The 24,864-nt window shown below is 45.2% G+C and overlaps 1 protein-coding gene across 2 annotated transcripts in view; it reads left to right on the forward strand.

Annotated features, from left to right (window-relative positions):
- Positions 1–24,864, forward strand: part of LOC137522634 (CMP-N-acetylneuraminate-beta-galactosamide-alpha-2,3-sialyltransferase 4-like) — a 216,393-nt gene that overhangs the window by 190,139 nt on the left and 1,390 nt on the right. The window contains exon 10 of one of the 2 annotated variants that reach the window (XM_068242715.1): positions 4,384–4,474. The exons of the other annotated variant lie outside the window; for it this stretch is intronic. Within the exon in view, the coding sequence (XP_068098816.1) occupies positions 4,384–4,474 (91 nt within the window). The remainder of the gene's footprint in view (positions 1–4,383; positions 4,475–24,864) is intronic. 2 annotated transcript variants of the gene reach the window in all.

Genomic DNA, 24,864 nt, shown 5'->3' on the forward strand with positions numbered 1-24,864 from the left:
GCGGGCTGCGAGTTTGAGACCCCTGCTTTATTGGCATGACCAAGATTCATACAGTAGAGATGGGAAGTTCGGATCTTTTCAATGATTTGGATGATTCGAATCGGATCATTGAAAAGATTCGGATCTTTGATCCGAATCTCGGATCATTTTACTAGGGAAGCATTCGGGGGTGAAATGACTAGCAGGACAGGACTTTCCCTGTGGTGGATAGAGAAGGTGAGGGGGGTGGACACTCAGAGAAGGGGAGAAGATAGACAGAGACGGGCAGGGAGTGAACAGAGAAGGGAGGAGGGACGAGCAGAGAGCAGAAATGTTTGTTTGCACATAATACCCACATGCTGCAATCAGATGCTTTACATATATTTCACCTATATGTTCATCTGTATACTTTGAATGCAAACGCCGCACAGTGAAAGAAAGCATTCCCAGAAGTGAAGTGCAGCTGTTTAGAGCAGTGCAGGAGGATCATATTGTCCTGCAATCACAGTGCCTGCCCTTCTAGCCCAGCACGCTGCATGCAAAGTTACTGAGCTGTGCTTCTGAGCCAAAAGTTTCCCATTTGTTCACTATGAAGCACTACGGAACAGACAGCCTATAATGGGCAGCATATTATAGCCAGTATGTGTGCTCTACACACATCTGGCAGTGGCACTGATGTCCCCTCTCTCTCATCTACCTGTCCCTGCAGGGCTGGCTCCCCTCCAACAGAGCGATCCATCTCTGCTCTGGTTCCAGGACCCCGTTGTCTGCTGAGAGAGGGGGGCGTGCCGCTCCTGGCCCCACCCCCTTTGCAATCCGAATCACTAATTTTGATGATTTGGATGATTCGACTCACAAAAGATTCGGATCAAAGATCCGAATCGTTCATGATCCGGACAACACTATCATACAGTCATTTCCAAAGCAAGGGGAAATGGGAGACATGGAAGGGGGTGGGATAGGGGTACAGTGGGTTTGCAGTTAGTAGACATTTTTAGTTGGTTTTTGTTGTTGTTTTTAGGACATTTTCCTCTCTCGCTCTCCAGTCCAATCCCACCCTCGGCACACGCCTAATCACGCATACCATTAAGATTTCATGAGAAAAATGTGTTGTTTTGTAATTCAAAACACACTGGTCCTTTCTATACTGGTTCTTTTTTTTTTATAATATTAACACGTGAAAATAAGAATATATAAATTTTAAAGGATGGGAATAAAGTTCAGTCAAACACATTTTTAGGAAAAAAAAAAATATATCAGAATCAGAATCTTTTATTTCGCCAAGCACGACTGAGTCGTGCCCGTAATTGGTTTTGGCAGGTATAGGGCTAATGTGAAAACAGGACATACGATACAGACAATTTATAAAGAATACAGCAGATAAGCATTACAAAAACATTGAGTTGACCGCTAATTTCATCAAGTGTGAGGAGAGTCCATAGAGTTCAAAGAGTTGACAGCTGAAGGGAAGAAGCTGTTCCTGTGTCTTGTGGTCCTGGTGTAGATGGACCGGAATCTCCGGCCCGAGGGTAGCTGGCTGAAGAAGCGGAAGCCGGGGTAAGATGGGTCCTTGATGATCCTCAGAGCTGTGGAGCACAGTCTGGAGTTAAAAAGTTGATCCAGGGAGGGAAGAGGTTTCCCAATGATCCTTTCCGCTGATCTTATGACCCTCTGTAGTTTGAGTCTGTCGATGGTGGAGGAGCCAGCGTTCCAGACCATGATGGAGGAGCAGAGGACAGAGTTCAATCGTGGTGGTGTAGAAGCTCGTCAGAAGTTCGTGGGCCATGCCGAACTTCTTCAGTTGGCGGAGGAAAAATAGTCTCTGCTGGACTGTTCTCTATATACATAGATCTGTACATCAGTCCTGAAAGAGTGACGAATGAGGAAGAAAGAGGGACAGGGTTCCCAAAGAGGGACTGTCTCTCCAAAAGGGGGACAGTTGGGAGCTCTGCAGACATTTATTATTCTGTGCTGCTGGGACACATTCTAAGTCTAGAAAATGACTGTATCTAGTTTGCTTTTGGTAGCCACAGAAGCATTGCACAAGCTTATTGATATTACCAGCTGCGTAGCACTCCCTGCAATATCAGATCCACAGGCTCCAATAATCTTGTCATACCCAGAGTCCACCTGAAAACTTTTGGTCCCAGAGCCTTCTGTCATGCTGCTCCTACATTAAGGAACGCCTTATCTCAGCAAATCGGGACAGCTCCATCTCTGGACATGTTTAAATCCAGACTTAAAACCCATCTGTTCGGTTTGGCATTTGCAGAAATATAATTTTGTTATGTTAACACTTCATCCTAGTACCAATTACTGGATCTGAGAGAGCCTAAGCGCTTTGAGTCCTATGGGAGAAAAGCGCTATAGAAATGTTGTTGTTGTTGTTATTACCAGGGGTAGAGAAAACTATGTTATGACTTCCAGAGCAGTTAACATATGATTGGGTTATTTCACTAAGTTTTTCTCTTGACGTAACCTACATACTTTTAGTGTGACAGGCAGTGTCTGTGTGTTGTGGTATGACGGGCATAGTGTCTGTTGTGATGTGACAGGCAGTGTCTCTGTGTGCTGTCATAGCTGTGTCTCATGATTTGTAGTGTGACAGGCAGTGTCTGGGTGTGTTGTCATAGCTGTGTCTCGTGTGTTGTGGTGTGATTGGCAGTGCCTCTGTGTCTTGTGTCATAGCTGTGTCTCGTGTGTTGTGGTGTGATTGGCATCGTGTGTTGTGGTGTGACAGGCAGTGTCTCTGTGTGCTGTCATAGCTGTGTCTCATGTGTTGTTGTAGTGTGACAGGCAGTGTCTGGGTGTGTTGTCGCATACAGTAAAAAACGGCGCCAGGGGAAAAATGGCGCATGGTTCTGAATAAAACGATATTTAGCGTTTTAATTTGATTGTTAAAACCGCAATTTTTCGTTTTGAGTTTTGCTAAAAAGCGTTTTTTTGGCACAATAAGATACAGCGACAGTCTCCCCAGGCTGCGTGTGGTGGAGTGGGAGAGTGCATTGCCCAGCTGCCTGCGGTGGGGCGGGAGGAGGCAATAGCTGCCCAGGGAAAAGTAGCAGATGTGCGCTGGGAGTGGGGGCCAACTCTCCAACCCTCTGTTCCTCACCTCGGGAGCCCCCTCCTTTTAATGTCAGTCAGCGCAGCGGAAGATACAGCCGTCAGCTGATCAATCACCTCCCCAGGCTCCGGTCTTCAGCAAACGTTAGAGCTGCAGGTGACGGTGTACGCTGTTTCTTCTCTCTGCAATGCTGATTACACTACTTCCTGATTCAGTGTAATCAGCATTGCAGAGAGAACAGCGTAGACCTGCAGCTCTAACGTTTGCTGAAGACCGGAGCCTGGGGAGGTGATTGATCAGCTGTATCTTCCGCTGCGCTGACTGAGGGGGCTCCCGAGGTGAGGAACAGAGGGTGGGAGAGTTGGCCCCCACTCCCAGCGCACATCTGCTACTTTTCCCCGGGGCAGCTATTGCCTCCTCCCGCCCCACCGCAGGCAGCCGGGCAATGCACTCCACCACACCACAGGCAGCCATCCAGCAAGGATGCCACACCTGAAAACGGTATCTTACGTTTTCCATACATTTGCATGGCGCGCCAGAAAGTAGCTGCGGAGCTATGCGCCAGATTTTCCTTTGGTGTTGTCATAGCTGTGTCTCATGTGTTGTGGTGTAATTGGCAGTACCTCTGTGTCTTGTGTCATAGCTGTGTCTCGTGTTGTGGTGTGGCAGGCAGTGTCTCTGTGTGTTGTGTCATAGCTGTGTCTGGTGTGTTGTAGTGTGACAGGCAGTGTCTGTGTGCTGTGTCATAGCTGTATCTCGTGTGTTGTAGTGTGACAGGCAGTGCCTGTGTGTTGTCATAGCCGTGTCTTGTGGTGTGGCAGGCAGTGTCTCTGTGTGTTGTCATACTGTACTGTAGCTGTGTCTTGTGGTGTGACTGGCAGTCCTAGTCTAATGTCTAATGTCCTACCATATTATTATTATTATTATTATTATTATTATTATTATGTATCAATATAACTGACACCTTCTGCAGCACTTTACAGAGAGGGCGGAGCCACGGAGTGACGTCATAGCGCACGACGCTCGCTGGACGCGGCGGGATTGTCTGTGTGCAGTAGGCTCGGTATCTTTTAGAGCACTAGCCAGTAAGATATTGCGGAGAGGGACGCTAGATGACAGAGGCGTGCGCCTTCTCACAAGCTTAGTGCATCTCATCTCTGCATACCCCTGTACCTGGAATCAGGTAGCTTGTCAAACAAGGGGCTGGTTGTGTTTCATTTTCTTGATGAAGTTTTTTGACCCAATGAGTGGTTATACACCACTGATCTGTTTTAACCATTTTTTTTAAATAAACTGGTACGCTTTTACGCGATGTGGAATTCGTTTTTTTGATTACACAGACTGGGAATAGCCGAGAGAGGACTGCCAGAGAGGCTGCGGGGTGGCCAATACCCCAAATGCGAGCATTGGCCTTGGAGGCCTGGAAGTCTGGTGAGTCTTTCCCCCTTCGGGCTTTTTCATTATATGACATATTCGCTGTGTTTAAGAAGGAACAGGCAGAGAAGAGCGCTTAACCATTTCACTGAAGAACTTTACAGAGTACATAGTCACATAACTGACTGTCCTCAGAGGAGCTCACAATCTAATCCCTACCACCATTTTGGGGAGAGATCGTTGGCTAATTATGGTTTGTGATAGGAACACTTCCTACTTACTTGTTAGAGGGATTTGGGGAGTAAACATGGGCCCACTGACTTAACCACTTTAACCCCGCCCGTACGGATTTCTCCGTCCCTTTTTCCATCCTTTAACCCCCAGGGACGGAGAAATCCGTGCTTTCTGCGTTCCCGACGCTGTCCGCGCTCCCGCTCGTAAACACGCCGCCCGCTGCTAGTAAACACGCCGCCGCCCGCTCGCCTGGAGATCAATGAACGGGAAAATCCATTCCCGTTCGTTGATCTAAGCCCCGCAATGATCCGCTGCTCTCCGATGGGCAGCGCGATCATTGTGAAAAATAACAAACACTCACAGCCTCCTTATACTTCCTGCGAGCGTCCGGAAGGACGTTCGCAGGTCGCAATACACAAAAAGTTACTGTTGCCATCTTGTGGCCAAATAGTAAAACTACACCCTAAGCATTTTTCACATAGAAATAAATGAGGGTTACACAAAAAATTAACTCATTACCTCCCACACTCCCCATTTTTTTTTTTTGTAATTAAAAAAAAAATTCAAAAATTTACAATTAAAAAAAATACATAAATAGTTACCTTAGGGACTGAACTTTTTAAATATTTATGTCAAAAGGGTATAACACTGTTATTTTATAAACTATGGGCTTGTAATTAGGGATGGACGCAAAACTGAAAAAAAATGCACCTTTATTTCCAAATAAAATATTGGCATCAAACATTGTGATAGGGACATAATTTAAACGGTTTTATAACCGGGACAAAAGGGCAAATACATTTCATGGGTTTTAATTACAGTAGCATGCATTATTTAAAAACTATAATGGCCGAAAATTAATTTTTTTCCCACATTTTTCCTATTTTCCCATTAAAACACATTTAGAATAAAATAATTCTTGGCATAATGTCCCACCTAAAGAAAGCCTAATTGGTGGCGGAAAAAACAAGATATAGTTCATTTCATTGCGATAAGTAATGATAAAGTTATAGACGAATGAATGGAAGGAGCGCTGAAAGGTGAAAATTGCTCTGGTGCTCAGGGGGTAAAACCCCTCAGTGGTGAAGTGGTTAAGGTTTCATTTTTACTAGGAAATTTTTACTGGCCATGCTCACTGCTTGTTGCAGCCATGCCACTGCTAATGTCCTTGAGTCTGAGATGCCTAGGGCAGCACAAATCCTAAATGCAATGCTGTGGGTGATTTTTTATAAAATCACATTGCAAAAGTGAGGACAAACTCTTAGGCCTCGTTCACATTGCGTTCCGTCCGCGTTGGCCTTTTTTGAGGCAATTTTTTTTTCCCTTTTCCGGCGCTTGGGCGGGCGATGTGTTTTTTTTTAAAAGGGCTTTTCTAAGCGTTTTTTCATTCACTCCCTGACGCAAGTCCGGAAGTGAACTCTTTGACCCGGAAAATTATAAATACAATGTATTTATTCTTAAAAACGCGAACGCAATCGCTGCACGTGTGGCATATCTTCCTCCTCCTGCTCTGATTTTGGCAACCCACTTAACACTCAAGTTTTGCCGCCATCACCAAAGTACCATCACCCCAGGGCTCAGCGGTGTGGAAATTTTTTTGAGTGTCTGCCTCAGATGAGAGCAATGCCATCAGTACTCTCTGCCACCAAAAATTGAGCGGTGGAAAGACCAAGACCCGCGTAGGGACAACTTCCTTACGAAGGCACATGACAGAGCGCAAACTGCAATGGGATGACCACCTGAGGAAAAGCAGCACACAAAAGCAAAGCCACCCTCCGCAGTGGAAGATACCAGGCCGCAATTATTTTTCAAAAAAGGTAATACCCAAACTGTACCGTGATGTTGAAAGGCAAGTGGTGTCATCTCTGGCACACAGCGTTGGGTCAAGGGTCCATCTGACCACGGATGCCTGGTCTGCAAAGCACGGTCAGGCCTGCCCGAAGACTAAGTCAGTCCCCACACACAGCATCTCTGCCTGCACGCTGTGTGACTGCCTGCCCCAAGACTAAGTCACTCCCCACACAGCATCTCTGCCTGCTGGCCGCTTGACTGCCTTCTCCGCCACCACCAACAGGGTCCAGGACTCCAGACGGATTCCTGAATTTTTAAGGCCGCTGCTAGCAGTGGCCGCTATACTAATTTTTGTGGTGCGTGTACATGCCTGCCTAATTTTTCTGGCTGCACTGCAGCTGCAACAACAAAACAAAAGGCATGTACATGTGTCAATTCCCCTTTGTGATCGTTACCTTGCCGCGGTGAAGAGACTTGCGTATCACAATGAAGCAATGACCGACAGATATACGAGTGTCTCGGGGGGTGGCACATCAAAGATAATAAGGTCGTTGCTTCATTGTGGACAGACCAAATCCGATCAGCTGAACAGTCGCTGTTGCTCTGTCATTGAGCTTCCACAGCGACCATATGGACTTGAAAACCGCTATCGCCTGCACTCTCGCCATGGTGCGCACCAGTCCAGCACGGCCGTCACAACACAAACAGCTGTTTGCGGTGCGTTACACAGTGAGTTTGGTCTGTCAGTGTGAAGAAGTACTCTAATTACACTCCATGTTTGATGTATATGTTACGGCCAGAACCCGAAGTTTGGCCACTTCGCGTTGTGGCTGGCCACTTCGGGTTCTGGCCGGTCAATGTGCGAAGTGGCCGCGGCGCTGTGGCCAATGTCTGAAATGAGCCAAATCCTGGCATCTCCGATCATTTTCCCCAGCGCTGGCTTCGCCTCCCTGCTATCGGCTTTTAGTCAGCCGGAGACACACGAGTCCCCCCTCCCGTGAGTCGTTCGTGGCTGCAGGAAAGCAGAGCCGGGAGCGCTGCAAACATTGCTTCTGTCAGCACCCGCTCTGCAGGGACGAACAAATTCCTGCTTTCCTGCCTCTGCCTTCCTGCAGCCACGAACGACTCTGGGGGTGACGCATGTGTCCCCGGCTGTCGGAAGCCGATAGCAGGGAGGCAGGGGGTGGAGCCAGCGCTGGGGAAAATGATTGGAGCCGCCAGGATTCGGCTCATTTCGGACATTGGCCGCAGCGCCGCGGCCACTTCGCACATTGACCGGCCAGAGTCCGAAGTGGCCAGCCACAACGCAAAGTGGCCAAACTTTGATTTCTGGCCATAACATATATACATGCAAGATGTTTTAAAGCACTTTAGGCCTCCAATTAAGCATGCAATGTGATTTCTGCCCTTAAAACGCTACTTAGCGTTAAATCCAGATTTTTCCCCGGGACTTTTGGCGTGTATCCCACTCCCCCATGCAAAAACTGAAGACGTTAGACCCCTTGAAACATCTTTTCCATCACTTTTGTGGCCAGCATAAATGTTTCTGGTTTTCAAAGTTGGCCCCTCCATCGAAGTCTATTGCGGTTCGCATGTTTGTGAATGTTTGCCGAGGTTCGCAAACTGAAAATCGGAGGTTCGGGCCATCTCTAATGTCCACATCTGTAGTTTGTGTTTCTGTGGTTTCTTCAGTAGGTAGATTGTCTTCAGTACTGTTAAAAAAGGATAATAAAAATAAAGCTTACCTTATTCTGAATAAGTATCATCACTTTTTCATTCATCAGTTACAATACCCAGTATCCGTATGTGGCTTGAGGAAGTTCAGAAATGGTGTTAACTTGTATTTTCGACGGTTTGTGGCCCCCAATACTACTACTTTTTTTTCTGCTCATTTTTTTGTTTTTTTCAACTCCCTCCAACACCCTTTTGTAATTGTCATGAACAGATTTCTATCGAACAATACATAAATGTTGTTTTTTGTTTAAACTTGCAGATTCCTTGCAACAGGACACACGTATGCAGCACTACATTTCGAATATAGGTTGGGGAAGTCCACTATCCAGAACATTGTTTTGGATACCTGCAGAAACATCTGGCTGGAACTACAACAGGACTTCATGCCTCCCCCAAATCATGCAAAATGGGAAAAAACATAGTTATTCTGGGAGAAGCACCTTTTCCCAAATTGTGTTGGGGCGGTCGATGGCAAGCATGTCAAGATGGTAATGCCAGCATTATCTGGCAGCCAATACTTTAACTATCATAGGTTCTTCTTGATAGTGCTAATGGCTGTGGTTGATGCAGAATATAAATTTGATTACATTGATGTGGGTGCCTATGGGAGCAGTAGTGACTCAGCAATCTTTCACCACAGTCGGTTTGGTATGCAACTGCAACTGGGCCAACTTCACATCCCTGGACCACACCCTTGGCCTAACACCCATTCACCTGCCTATCCCTACACCTTTATTGGTGATGAGGCCTTTGCCCTTTCAGAGAATGTGATAAGGCCTATTTCCCAAAGAGCCTTCGCAGCAGAAAAAAATAAATTTTAATTTGCGACTAAGCAAAGCCAGGAAAGTGGTGGAATGCACCTTTGGCATCCTAGCTAACAAGTGGTGCATTTACCACACTGCCATGAAAATGATAACAAATGCAGTGACTGTTGTGAAGGCTACCTGCCTCCTACATAACTATGTGTGAACTATGGAAGGAAACATAGTTGAAGAGGATGTCATCCCTCCCACATTTTCAAACTTTGGTGGTGTTAAACCGTGCATGCGCAATACTGTCACGCCGGCCGCCGTGATGATACGAGGCAGCCGGGATGGTGACGACTGACGTCATCTTTCCAGAAGAAAAAGCACTACACTCGGTTGTAGTGTCGCCTGGAGCCGCTGGGAGCCATTTCTAAGCAGGGCCTGGAAGAAGAGCCAGAAGGACGCCGAGGGACCTCCCGTCCTACAGTGGGCTGGAGAAAGCCCCAGATAAGTTCAGATTTTGATTTTATTTACTGTTCGGAGTCCATTTAAGAGGAACCCACAGTGCACTAAATATTTAAGAGCAGATGGCTTAATATTTCCTCACTACGGATGGTGCAATACCACTTTAAAAAGCATTACTAGCATTAACTTGTGTTTTCTTTTTTTTTTTAATATCTTATTGTATGATTGGATAAGTATCCACAATTTTTTTGATTAAAAATATCCTTAAAGAGGAGCTGTTAGGTATAGGGTCTCAGAGAAAAAAAGCACATATATATCAGTAGCTAAATATTGGCTGTACTTACATTACATATGCATTTCACTGTCCACGTTTGGATTTCACAGAATTTTTATATAGTATTTGCAGATTGATGCTCCTGACAGCTCATGGCAGGTTCCATGTTTGTCTGTCTTGTATGAAGCCAATTGTGATGTAATATTCTCCCTTACCCTGCTTCCTGATGATTCGACTCACAAAAAAGATCCACGTGGTGATGATTGACAGCGGCGGCTCGTGCAGGCGCAGTAAGGCCGACCCCGCAGTCGGCCTCTGCACCATGCAGCGAGACCGGGACAGCGGCGGGGAGAAGAGCGGTCGGCGTGGGACAGTCTGCTGCAAGGGGCTGGAGAAAGCCCCAGGTGAGTAAACCTAATTTTACTAATTTTCCCTGATAACTCCTTTAAAACACAGATTTCTCATTTTGGACTATTCATAAAAAAACATTCCATACATTTGTGCTTGCTTGCTAAAAATGACATTAGAATAAGCATTAATGCAAGAAACACACAGCATTAGAAGGCACACATGTTGGTGTTTTTGTATGAGGCCTAGTTTTGTAGTTATGCATACTAGAGGAAGAAGAGTATTGCCTACTTCATTAAAGAACAAGCGACACCCATGCTAACCTAGAAATAAAAAACAAATATATAAGTAGATAAATACTACTTCTACTTACATAACAGATGTATTGTGCTATCCACATAATGATTCCTGTGAATTTTATAAAGGAAAAGCAGAAAATACTATTCTAGGCAGCTGCCATCTTGCCAAACTAATGCTGACATCATATCCTCCCTGACTCTTGTTTCCCTCTCCCCCCTTCCCTTGCTCATTGTGTATTCATTAGCTGCCCTCCTCCCAGAGTCTTCAGACACTCCCACTGAGGTGTACAGGATCTTCTCAGAAAATTTGCATATTGTGATAAAGCTCATTATTTTCTGTAATGTACTGATAAACATTAGACTTTCATATATTTTAGATTCAAATACACAACTGAAGTAGTTCAAGCCTTTTTTTGTTTTAATATTGATGATTTTGGCATACAGCTCATGAAAACCCAAAATTCCTATCTCAAAAAATTAGCATATTTCATCCGACCAATAAAAGAAAAGTGTTTTTAAAACAAAAGTCAACCTTCAAATAATTATGTTCAGTTATGCACTCAATACTTGGTCGGGAATCCTTTTGCAGAAATTACTGCTTCAATGTGGCGTGGCATGGAGGCAATCAGCCTGTGGCACTGTTCAGGTGTTATGGAGGCCCAGGATGCTTCGATAGCGGCCTTAAGCTCATCCAGAGTGTTGGGTCTTGCGTCTCTCAACTTTCTCTTCACAATATCCCACAGATTCTCTATGGGGTTCAGGTCAGGAGAGTTGGCAGACCAATTGAGCACAGTAATACCATGGTCAGTAAACCATTTACCAGTGTGTGAAGAAACGCGGAAAAGCCGCCGTCTCTCAAGGTGAGGCGGCTGTCTCCGCGTCCAGCATGGCGTCACAACGCGGAAAAACCACCGCATGCCGCATAGGCAGAGCGACGGAATCCACATTGGGAACAGCGGAATCCGCATTGGAAACGGCGGAATCCGCATTGGAACTGGATACATTGCAAGACAGTTCTAGTGTGGCTGGGACTGATAGTCCACCAGGATTCAGAGTAACGCGCGCGCGCGCACAGAGACAGAGCTTATATAACAGCCAGAAGTGAGTCAGCTGACCAGGCTGGTCAGCTGACATTTTCCACAACTCTCATTGGTCCAGCAATTAGGGAGGTCCTGGAAAGGTCCTTGGGTATATATACTGCTGGCTGTTCACTTGTTCCTTGTCTGGCGTTGCGATCACATACGTGGGAGCACCCAGATCCGTAGTCAGATCCGCAAGTGTGCCGGGACCAGCTGGAGCTGTAATCCTACACTTAGCTAGATTCTGTTTGATAGCTAAAGTACTAGTTTGATTGTGATTATCTGTTATGACCCTTTGCCTGCCTGACTATCCTCCTGAACTCTGATCTTGCACCTCGATATTTCTGATAATCTGTTGCCGAACCCCGGCTCGTTCCTAGACTCTGCTTCTGCCTCCTGATTTTGTACCTCGATATTTCTGATACCCCGTTGCCGATACCCTGCCTGTACTTAGACTCCGCCTTTGCCTCCTGATCTTGTACTTTATCTGTCCGTGTGTGTATGACCTGGCTTGTCCGACCTCGAGAACCGACCTTACTATTGGAGGCGGTTCCCCGTCCTGTCAGTGACACCTCCTCCTGAGTGTCACTTTCAGACCATCCTTCCTACTGTCAGTCTGACTCCTCCCATCTTGGAGAGCTCTTTTATAAAGGAAAAGCAGAAAATACTATTCTAGGCAGCTGCCATCTTGCTCAGAGCTCAGGTCTGCGGAAGGAATCTGTGCAGTACTCCTTGCTGCGCTGAGGCCTAGTCAGTGTTACCGTTACACCAAACACTACACTCTACTCAGGTGAACAGAGGCTAGCAAGTATATCGGATTATCAGTGATACTGCAGATCACTTATAATCTGGTATACATCTGTATTCCCAGTGATACTGCAGATCACCGGTAATCAGATCCTCTCTGTGCTTCACCGATCGTTACACAGTGGTTTTGGCACTGTGAGCAGGTGCCAGGTCGTGCTGAAAAATGACATCTTCATCTCCATAAAGCTTTTCAGCCGCTATCGAAGCATCCTGGACCTCCATAACACCTGAGCAGTGCCAGTGGCTGATTGCCTCCATGCCACGCTGCACTGAATCGGTCGGGAATCCTTTTGCAGAAATGACTAAGTATTGAGTGCATAACTGAACATCATTATTTGAAGGTTGACTTTTTTTGTTTTAAAAACACTTTTCTTTTATTGGTCGGATGAAATATGCTAATTTTTTAAGATAGGAAATTTGGGTTTTCATGAGCTGTATGCCAAAATCATCAATATTAAAACAATAAAAGGCTTGAACTGCTTCAGTTGTGTGTATTTGAATCTAAAATATATGAAAGTCTAATGTTTATCAGTACATTACAGAAAATAATGAACTTTATCACAATATGCTAATTTTTCAAGAAGATCCTGTATACTAAAGGCCCATACACACGTGTGATTTTTGCGAACGACATGTCGTTTGAACGTCCCATCATTCAGTCGTCCGCCCGCCAAATCGGGCGTGCGGATCGCTCAAACTCAGTCTTATCACGCAAACGACAGTCTTACACACGCCCGATTTGGCGGGCGAACGGCTGAACGACGGGACGTTCAAACGACCCGTCCGCAAAAATCAGACGTGTGTATGGGCCTTAACAACTGCGCTGTCTTATCCTCCAATCGCTGAGTCAACTCAGCCTTGCTTGTAAACACAAGTAATCAGAGGGTGTTTCTGATAAGCAGCTAGGGAGGGAAATAAATGGAAGAGGAGGAATATATTATAGATAAAAAGAACTCCCAGCATTCAACTCTTTGGCACTGTTTGGTAGTAGGGCCAGTGCTCCTTAAGTATGTGATAACTCCAGATCATAACAGCAGAAAAAGTTTAGCAAGTTTTGAATGCAGGATTAGCATCTTTATCACTTAATATACTTTTTTTCTACTATCCTACAACTTCCTAAACCTATTCTAATGTGCTCTGGCTTACTGCAGCACTTTCTACTATCACCGTCTTTGTAATAAATCAACTTATCTCTCTCCTGTCGGAAGGCTGCCAACTCTTCAGTGTTGTTGATCTGTTATGCACGCCCCCCCTCCAGGCCCCCTCAATGCACACTCCCGTGTGCGTTATTTAGATTAGGCAGCCTCTCTGCTCTCTCAGTGAGAGCAGAGAGCTTTACAAGCTGGATAAATCGTCCTCTGTTAGGCTGTGAAAGGAGCTGGGCTGTCACATGCTGAGGAATTACAGACACCGCAGAGCTGTCTGCAGGAAGAAACAATCAGCCTGTCACTATTCAGTGGATGATAGCTGCAGGGGGAAGAAGGTAAACGCACAAATGATCTCTTGAGATTCAAAAGGAAGGGTGTATACAGCCTGCTTGTGCATGGATGTATTTTCTATGTGTGGACATACTGTACATCAACCTAATTCCGGTTTTGGTGGCCATTTTGTTTGTTTATAAACAAACTGTTTAAAACTGTTTTTGACTACTTTTAATGCAGCGGGGAGCGGTGAAATTGTGACAGAGGGGAAAAGGAGATGTCCCCTAACGCACTGTTATGTTTACTTTTGTGCGATTTTAACAATATAGATTCTCTTTAAAGACAATAGCATTACATAGGTTAACTACACAAATAACACGATGATGTAAGCAAAAATAAGATTAATGTCAGCATAAGAGTCAACTTTCTTTTATCTGCTTTGGTTCTATCAGAAAATTCATCCCATAGGTCAGTGATGGCTAACCTTGGCACTCCAGCTGTGGTGGAACTACAAGTCCCATGAGGCATTGCAATACTCTGACAGCTCTAAGCATAACACGGGGAGGCAGAGGCATGATGGGATTTGTAGTTTTGTCACAGCTGGAGTGCCAAGGTTAGCCATCACTGCCATAGGTCCTCAGAAAAGTATACAGCTATATCAGCCCACAACATATTGGTCTTGGGCGAATCTCTATAGTCAGGATGCTTTTTGTCAAATAATTCAGGGTGGTCCTGTATCTTGGAGATTAGATTCTCTGTGGTAAACCAGGTCCTGCGACTCATCTTGTGTTTTTTTTACCCTTTTTTTGCTCTCTGTCCCAACAGGTGCAGGCTGACCCGGAAACACTTCACATTTAAATAGTCATGGAACAAAAAGTGCGCACAAAATCACTGCCTAAAGCGATTTTGTGAGCGCTTTGCGTTTTCCTACACTTTCCATTGCAAAACTGAAAAAATGCACCTTTATGTCCAAATAAAATATTGGTGCCAGACATTGTGATAGGGACATAATTTAAACAGTGCAATAACCGGTACAAATGGGCAAATACATTATGTGGATTTTAAATATGGTAGCATGCATTATTTAAAAACTATACTGTCCGAAAACTGAAAAATATATTTTTTCCAAATTGTTTCTTATTTTCCTATTAAAACACATTTAGAATAAAATAATTCTTGGGATAATGCCCCACCCCAAGAAAGCCTAACTGGTGGCGAAAAAAACAAGATATAGTTCATTTCATTGTGATAATTAGTGATAAAGTTATAGGCGAATGAATGGAAGGAGCGCTGAAAGGAGAAAATTGCTCTGGTGCACAAGGGGTAAAACCCGTCAGTTATGAAGTGGTTAAATATCTGTTCAATTCAAGAATTGCAGTCAATTTTTCTGACTGATTGTAACATCTCAAAGATCTGACTAATGTACCACACATATGTTAAATTTATCCCCAGTTATGAAAAAAAATGATTGAAAACTCAGAAAAATATGATTGGGTCTGTACATCAAGTAAACTGACAATCATTTACACACCATACAATTTTCAGAAAAACATCCAACACTCCCAATCTTCTTTTATCGGATAAAAACGGGAAATTCGATTTTTCAAACGAATGGAAACAAAGCAATTTTTTTGGACAACCAATCGGAACTATTGAATTGGTGTAAAATTGGATCTTTTAATTGTATGGTGCGTGGCCACCTTTTGAATAATGTGAGTTTGGATTGTGGTTTATCAACTGCTGTGTACAACAGTTTGTCTTGCACACAATATGTTCCAGCAGATTTTCAATTAATAACTGAAAACAAATCAGTACAGCTTTTCATTGGGATTTTTATTCCACATTTTCCAGTAAAAGGATGGAGTTCTAGGGTCTAAATCAGTGGTCCTCAAACTAAGGCCCGCGGGCCGAATATGGCCCCCGGAGGCTTTTTTACTGGCCCCCCACACAAAATGTATTACTTATAGATGCGGTCAGCTACATCTTTAAATATTGATGGTCCGTGTATAGAATAGCAGTGCTGGCACCACCCATCCACATGGAAGCCAGAAAGCAGTAATTCGCTGGTTTCCAATCAAATTACACATCAGGTGACACTGCTGTCCACTGCAGGTTGTCACCTGGATATGCTTCACTGTCTGGTCCGCAAAGACTTCTACATCATTTTATGTATACTCCGGCCCCCCAGCAGTCTGAAGTACATTGACCCGGCCCTCGACACAAAATGTTTGGGGACCCCTGGTCTAAATGTTGCAGAGGGACCTTACAAGGTCTTCTGACACTTTCCTGTATGTTCTGCTCCCTGCACCTTACCCCAGAGTCTTGTTACTCACTGACCACTCACTAGTGGTGTTCTCTCCCTGATAGCTTGTACCAGAGAATAAAGAGTAAGGGCTGGTTATTATTATTATTAGTATTTCTATAGCGCCAACATCTTCCCCAGCGCTGTGCAGAGTATATTGTCTTATCACTTAGGCCTCTTGCACACTGCATGCATTTCAGATTCCGATTCCGCTTTTTAATCTGTTTTTACATCCGATTCCGATTCAGATTTTTAATCTTAACCGCATGCTGCGTTTTTTGATCCGTTTTTCTGTTTAATGTATTCAAGGAAAATCGGAAACGGAATCGGAATCGGAAACGGAATCGGAATCGGAAAACGGATTTGCAGTGTGCAGGGAGCCGTAAAGAGAGTCTGAAGCCTTCCAAAATACCTGTTTTTATGAAGAAGCCTGCAGCATAAAAATGGGTATTTTGAAAGGCTTCAGTCTCTCTTTAACTGGCCCTCAGAGGAGCTAACAATCTAATTCCTACCATAGTCCTATGCCCATGTATGGATCGTGTAGTGTATGTATTGTAGTCTCGGGCCAATTTAGGGGGAAGTCAATTAACTTATCTTTGTTTTTGGGATGTGGGAGGAAACCGGAGTGCCCGGAAGAAACCCACGCAGACACTGGGAGAACATACAAACTCCTTGCAGATGTTGACCTGGCTGGGATTCGAACTGGAGACTCAGCGCTGCAAGGCAATAGTGCTAACCACTAGGCCATCATGCTTCCCACGGTGCTGGTTCACACTGGGCGCTTTTGCAGCGCTTTGCTGATCGCTAGCAATTAACAAAGCGCTGCTGCTAATATATCCCTTTGGATACACTCTCACTGCAGTGTTTGCGATTGCAATCAATTGCAAACACGTTGCATGCAGTGCTTTGGGGACGATCACGTCGTAATTCTCGTTCTATTGAACAGGAATCACAAGCGCAAATCACAGTAAAACGCAACATTTTGCCTGCCAAATCACGGACGGGATCGCGGTTCAGCCTCCAATGTGAACTAGCTCTAAGAGCTGGTCCACACCAGAGCAGATGCAGATCGGATCTGTTTTAAATGGATCCCTTTTTCTGAAAACGGATACGTCTTTCAAAATGATGTGCTATTGCAGCATACGTTTCCAGTATGTTTAAACGAATGTCAAAAATGTGTCCTTCCTTCATGGATGTTTTTATAATGATAATTTACTTTTATTGTTTGACCAAAAGGAAGGAAGTGGAAGTAGTTATGCTGAACCAAGCAATTTTCACCCATGTGGCCTTGCTTAATGTATCGCTTTATTTTTAACCACTTCCGTACCAGTAGTCTCTGCCCTCTTAAGGACCAGCACATACCGCATACCGCACATACCCGCTCCTCTCTCTGCCATCTATATAACGGCAGAGCACGGTCAGCTAGTCAGGAGCCGCTTTCACTGGCTCCTGGCGCTGTCTATCAATGTGAGCCAATGTGATTGGCTTTCCATGATCACGCTGTCAAGAGCCAATGAAAGCAGCTCCTGACCAGCTCACAGAGCTCTGCCGTCTTACAGACGGGAGAGCGAGCGAGTTGCGGCGGGTGCAGAGCAGCGGCGGGGATGCGGAATACCGTAACAGTAGAATCTATGTCCAGTTAGAGCTGCAGCACCACCTGCTGGACGTAGATTCGTACTGCTTCGGTCTGGAAGCAGTTAATGTACTGTTTTACGTTTACATGAATGTTAATGTGAGACTGCTGGTATACAAGTGGTTGATTTACTGCTAAAATACCACTTGGTCGGCATGTCTGAAGCCCTGCTCGAGCCCTGCTTTTAACATGAAGTCCGCAAAAATGATGCTGAGGATAGGAGCAGGAAGTTTAGTAAATCCACTTTGACATACTATTTGTGTGCAAAGTTTTGTGTGTGAAGGAAGGTCCATTTTTGCATTGCCTTTTATTGCCTGCGTAGGGATCTGCTCTCCGGAAAAAAGTGCCAAGTTCGGAATCTCCATTCAGTTTTAATGAACGTATATGTTTTTCTTTGCAAGTGAAGATGGCCAATATTATTAACATTCGGATCTGTTTCTCCGTTTCTGTCTGCTCCAAAAAGCATACTGAACGGATACGTTTTTTTAAGCAAGTGTTAACGGCCCTTAGAGAAAAACCTGTCGCGCTTGGTCCTGACATCCTTCACTGGAAGAGAATGGTCCAGATCAGGATTACTATCACTTTGTCAGGCAGTAGTGCAACTTGTTTCTTTCATGTACAGAATCATGGTCTTTGCTACTTTCCTCACAGCTTTTCTCATTAGATTCACTAAGGGCTGGTGCACACCGAGCGGGTTTTCTCGTGTTTTTACAGCGGCTGTGGATATGCTAGGGTAATGTATTTCAATGGGGTGGTTCACACCAGAGCGGGAGGTGTTTTGTTGAAAGCATATTCCCGGGCTGAGGCATATTTTGGATTGCTGAGGCATTTCTGCCTCCAATGTTAAGTATAGGAAAACCGCAAACCACTCTGAAAAACGCCAGTTCTTAGCGGTTTTGCAGGCGTTTTTGTTACACAAGCTGTTCAGTAACCGCTTTACTGTAACAATATATGAAATCTACTGTGGAGATATATTGAGGTGCTGATTATATTAGGGAGTACAGAAACATATTCTATCATTTTTATGTCTGCTGTATATCTTTCAGAGGTGGATGTCAGCCAGTATGGCTTGAAGATATTGGCAGCTAGCTTCATGGACTGTTAATGTGATTGTGTGTGGGTGTCAATAGACAGACAAAAGGGAACCTCGTTACCAGTCACCTTCAATAGGCAAGGAAGCGGCTCATTAGGCCACTAGCAGTCACTTTGATCTGCTGCCCCAGGTGTGATTGTCTGCGTCTGCCTACAGGCAATTACAGGCAAACTGCTACCTGTAACCAGGATGCAATCTTTTCATGTATGTGCTAAAATACACTTTAACCAAGGAAATAATGTGGAGGAAGCCTTTTGATGTCTGGTAGGATACAATCTTACCTATTGAATTCTGAAACCTTCAAGAAGCTAAGACAGGAACCCTTTGAAGCTTGCATATCACAGGAAAGATTAGGACAAGCGTTTGGTGATGTCACAAACGGGGAAACTGCATTAGTTCCTGGGGGCTGGACATTAAATGCCCCAGGGGACATTTCAGAGTATAAAAAGCAGAGGCAGATACCTAGTAAGCATCTTCTCTTGGAGGTAGCGCTTTAGCTAGAGATGATCACGACTCCTGGTCGAAATGGCGTCCTCCCGGCAAACAACGTTCTAAGCTGGTAATGTTCTTTCCCCCCCCCCCCCGTTTATTTTTACGCAAATATCCGTGTGTGTATTTTTGTAACTTTTATCTTTGTAACTCTAAATTTTGTAACTTTTTTACTTTGTTTTTTGAAATCTTTTGTATATATTCTGTTCTGCATTGTTCCATGTTTTTCTGGAATATTAAATTATTATTTAATAAGCTTGACTTCTGCCGTACTAAACTAACACTCATAGCCTAGAGGAGACTGCAGTGTAGCTGTGTATAAGTCCGTGCCTAATTGTATGCTTGAGCAACACTACCATATGAAATTGTAATTGCATTGTGTGTGGGGGCGTTTGTCATACGTGGGCCTAAAGCGCGCAGCTGATCCAACGTACGAAACGCCAGTGCGAGTAGCTAACAGTATCGTTCGGAACGACTGTTAGTGGTTTTGCTGCACGACAGTGTAACTTGCATTACAAGTCAGTGGCTGATTGTGCTGTGTTACTGTACAACTGTACTGTGTGTGTGGGTGCGTGGCGTTCTCGTATTCGGCCTAAGCGCAAAGCTGACCCAAATACGAAAACGCAGATTGCGTGTTGAGCCTTCGACAGCTGAGGGGACGTGTCTAGCAACGCTAGTGGTGGCAGTGGGAAGTGTTTGAGGGGTTCCAGCCTTGTTTGTAGCTTAAATAAGGCTGATTCCCGCTTAATCTGATCAAACCCGCGGTCGGGAACCGTATACGCAGGCGTGCCGCGGGCCGGTTCCTGACATCTACTACACCAAAAACGCCACGCAAAAACGCAAAACGCTAGGTGAAACTCTTCATAAAAATAAGAAAAAGCGTTTCAAAAACCGATAGCGTTTTGCGGATCTGCTAGCGGTTTTTGGTGTGCAACGGGCCTTACAGTAGAATTCTGTTAGCCTCTGTGCTGAATACTCTGTATTTTGTTCTGCGTCACTGTATGCTATTTTATTACAGAAACACAACCTAATATAATTTTAATATAAGATGTAATTTTATACATGTGGACTTTATTTAACCACTTTGAAACCCTTGCTACGCTTATCTACTCCCCACAGAACTTTACCTGGGGCTCAGGGGAGTAGATAGGCGTACTTGTGGTAAACAGTGTGCTGTATGCCCAATAAGCTATCTGATTATGTATATAGGGTATCATTTTAACCGTGACAAGTGAGAGAATAGATTTTGTGGTGTTTGACAACTGAGGGATAAGTCATGTGATTTTTTTTACCGGAAAACTGAATGAAAAGCAATAAAACTGTTATTTTCATGTACTCTATACCCCCAAATAAATACTTGTAAAAACAACAAAAGTGACAGCATTGAAAAGAGAATACATAGTTACCCTAGGGACTTAGCTTTTAAAATATGTATGCCATGAGAGTGTATTACTGTTAATCATGAAGAAAAGGGCTTTTAATTACTGATAGAGTACAATGAGAAAACAAAAAACACAAACCAGAAACTAATATATTTTCGCCATACATTGTACTAGGAACATTATTTAAATGTTGAGATAACCAGGACAAATTAGCAAATACAATGTGTGTGTTTTACCTATGGTAACATTGTTTATTTGAAAACTATAGTGGATGGAAATGGAGAAATAGAGTATTTTTTCTTTTTTTTTTTCTCATTTTTCCCTTTAAAATGCACAGATAATAACATAATTACTAAAAGCAAATATCACCCTCACAAAGCATAATTTGTGGCAAAAAAAAACAAGATATAGATCATTTACATCTGATGAGTAGCAATAAAGTTATTGGTGAATGAATGGGAGGAGCGCTAAAATGTGAAAATTGCTCTGGTTTTTAAGCAAAAAACCCTGTGGTGCTGAAGTGGTTAATATGAATAAATGTTGTGTATACTAAAGTACACTATACCCAGGGGTGTTTTAAGGCATTACAGGCCATTGCCTGGAGTGCCTTTGGTCCTGGGGGTTCTATGCCCCTGGATTTAAGCCCTGCCCCTGAACAAAGCCCCAGCCAGGGCCGGGCCGAGGCATAGGCTGGAGAGGCTCCAGCCTCAGGGCGCAGTGTAGGAGGGGGCGCACAATTCATTCAGCTGTCATTCCTAATTGTGTATGAAGCAGAGAGAAATAAGAAAAGGGGATACATAGCAGTGACTGCAAGCCAGATAACTCGATATTAAGGTGTTGTGGAGGTTGTGGTCCCTGTGGCCCTCTTAGTCTAATAGCAATCAGTGAGTGAAAGCTGGGGTGGAGGGGCGCAGTTTGGTGTCTCAGCCTTAGGTGCTGGAGAACCTTGTCCCTGCTCTGGCCCCAGCCCCTGGACAAAGTCCCACCCCACTGGTGTTCTATCACCTGCCTCTGCTGGGTCTGGGTAGCATAAGTTGCAGGCAGCTGCCACTGTGTCCTTTTGTGCCCCGCCCCCACCCGTGCATCCCTCTGTCCCCTTGTTTGTCCTTCTGTCTCCATCTGTCTCCTTCAGTCCTCCTGCCCCCCTGTGTGCCTCCTACTGTCCCCCAGGCCTCCTTTTGTCCGCCTGTACCTCCCTCTGTCCCCATGCCTTGTTCTGTCCCCTTGTGCTACCTCTGCCACCCTGTGCATCTCTCTGTTCCACTGTGCTTTTTTGTCTCTCTCTATCACCCTTTGCCTCCTAATAATAATAATTCATTTTTTTGTATGCCGCTTTTCTCATGTTGGACTCAAATCGATTGCGAGGCAGCCACTAGAGTGTGCACTGAGTAGGCAGTAGCAGTGTTGGGGAGTCTTGCCCAAAGAACTCCTTACTGAATAGGTGCTGGTTTACTGAATAGGAAGAGTATAGCGCAGCAGAAGCTTGCCAGCCAGCCAGTGCTGTGCCTGTGTGACCATCCTGTCTGTCTCCTGCTTCCTTTAGTACTGGCACCTCACTGTCTCCATGTCATGTGTAAACACGCTATGGGCTTGATTCACAAAGCAGTGCTAACTGTTAGCACGCCTGTGAAAACCCCCTTAGCGCGTGTAAACGAGCTTTTCACGCGCAAAACTTTACGCGCACAGAGCGCAGGGCGCTCCGCGCGAAGTGCCCATTAAATCCTATGGGACTTAGCGCGCGCATAGGACTTTGCGCGCGTAAACCTTTGCGTGCGATCTGATTGAGAAATCCGGTGCTAATCTACTTAGCACCCTGGTTAGCACTTCTAAAGACTTTAGACGTGCTAAGTAGGTTAGCACCTCTTAGTAAATCAAGCCCTATATGTGGTAGGAGATGCTGGGCACTAGGAGCGGACAGGGGGAAGCACATCCCTGGACTCCAGTGGAGAGGTAAGAGCATAGCTCCGCTATACTCTGCATTATGCACTAAGCTGGGGCAATGCAGGGAGGGGGTGTGCAACAAAATGCGACAGGATCGGTGGGTTATTTTTATCTTGGGGACTCTATATTAAGCATCTACCTTGTTTACATCGAACGGCGCTGCTGCTACAGCAGCGCCGTAAGGCAGATCGGCGATCCCCGGCCAATCAGCGGCCCGGGGATCGCCGCCATGTGACAGAGGACAGCCTGTCACAGGCTGCACAGGACGGATAGCGTCCTGTGCAGCCCTGATCACCAGGGGGGACAAAGAGGAGAGGGAGGGGGGGAATTTCGCCGCGGAGGGGGGCTTTGAGGTGCCCCCACCTCCCGCAACACCCAGGCAGGTAGGAGAGATCAGACCCCCCCCCCCCCTGCACATCATCCCCAGGGGGGGGGGAAGGGGGGGGGGCGATCTGATCGCTCTGCCTGCAACCTGATCTGTGCTGGGGGCTGTAGAGCCCACCCAGCACAGATCATAAAAAAACACGCTGGTCCTTAAGGGGGGGTAAAGCCTGGGTCCTCAAGCGGTTAAAGAGGAACTGAACTCTGAATAACAAAACAAAACAACTGAATCCCCTTAAAAAATCACAGGCAAAAAGTGAGCAATATATGATAAAAAAAAAAAAAGTAACTCGTCTCATTTATAATCTAAATCATTTGATATGCCTCTCCCACCTGTGATGTGTGCTGCCGTGGCAAGTCACGTGATTAAAGTCCGGCAGGCTCGCAGAGAACACTGGGCCCTTCCTGAAGGCAAATTCCTCCACAAATGGGCTCTCACGAGAGTTCCCCTGTGTTTACACTCTGTCATCAGGTGGCGTCTGGTGGAATGTATGAAGAAGAATCCTGACAGTACAGCTGTGACAGCAAGCAGAGCAGAGCAGACAGCTGGGAGAGAGAGGCCAACAGAAGTGTGGAGAGATAAGGGCTCTTTAACACTAGAGGCTGCGGTAGAAAAGGCTGAAAGTCAGCCTTTTGCTTAACGCCAATACATAGCGTTTTCAAAGCGTTTTCAAAGCGTTTTGAAAGAGTTTTACAGCCCATATGAAAACGTCCTTTTTTTTTTCTTCTATAAAAATAAGTGAACAAGATAGCTGTAAAACGCTTTGAAAAGGCTTTGAAAACGCTGAAGTTGGCGTTTTCCATTGACTATCATTGAAACGCCAACAGCCAACTTCGGCTGTAAACAGCCCTGAAAAAGCTCCTGGGAGCGTTGAAACGCAACGCTCCAAAACGCCGAGTTAGATGTGAAAGGTAAAATGAAAGTCTATGGACTTTCTTTTACCTAGCAAAACGACAAATTCGGCCGTGGCGTTAAAACGCCGAAAAATCCCTCTGGTGTGAAAGGGCCCTAAGAGAGAGACAATGAGCTGTCAGGGGATGGAAGAGCTGAGTAGACTAGGGAATGGAGGGAGGTGACCACACAGTGGAGGGAGGCTAGAGACTCAGAGAGAAGTGGAGAGGTGAGAGAGAAGCAGGCTATGGTGGAGGGAAGGTGAAGAAAGAGGAGTGGAGGGACAGAAAGCCCAGCAGATAATGCAGAATGGAGACCAGGACACAGATGAGACTCCCCTCCCCTTTCACAGCAGATAGTCCAGCAGACAGAGGGAGAGAGAACACAGCAAAACACTGCAAAGAGACACACAGAGACAGCATTACAAGAAGCCTAGCATGCATGAGAGCCAAGCAGAGAGAGGGAGGCCAGCAGGGGGTAATGAATGTGCTTATGTTTATATTATATTTTGGGGTTTTTTCTCGTGCTTGAGAGGAGGGTTGATTGTAGCCATAAATCAATGATTCCATTATTACTGGCTGTTCTCTACTTGTTTTTGAAGACTGTGTTGCATACCACAGTAGATAAACACAATCTGCCAAACCCCCCCAAATGACTTGTGTGTGCGTGCTGCGTGCGTGCGCTTAGGCTGAAGGTAAGCACAGAAAACCTCTTCAAAAGTAGGCATGAAGATGATTCCTGCCTCCTGTGATATGCTATTTTGGGCTTTCTGTGGAACAGCATGGCTGTTGATAAGGGGAGATGATTAGGAGAGAGACATGTCCCCCACCTTTCAGCTAATAGTTATTGTCTTGGTGGTGTGTATTGTGGTGTATAATGTGGTGTGTACACTACTTAGCATAAGTGGGTTTATATCAGTGCTTCATGTCTAATAATGCTGCGAATCCACGGGTCGATCTGGCGGCCGATTAGCCGCCGGAACGACCCCAGCCGCGTGCGGGCGGGAGTCGAGCGGCTTGATCGGGCCAGCGGAATATTATCAGCTGGCCAGATCAGCTGGTCAATACACGTACAGAAACGTACCGTGTATCCCCAGCATTATGGTAGCCATTCATCTAGCTATGTATGGGCAGATT

The sequence above is a fragment of the Hyperolius riggenbachi genome, chromosome 6 (assembly GCF_040937935.1).
Source record: "Hyperolius riggenbachi isolate aHypRig1 chromosome 6, aHypRig1.pri, whole genome shotgun sequence".
NCBI classification, from domain to species: Eukaryota; Metazoa; Chordata; class Amphibia; order Anura; family Hyperoliidae; genus Hyperolius; species Hyperolius riggenbachi.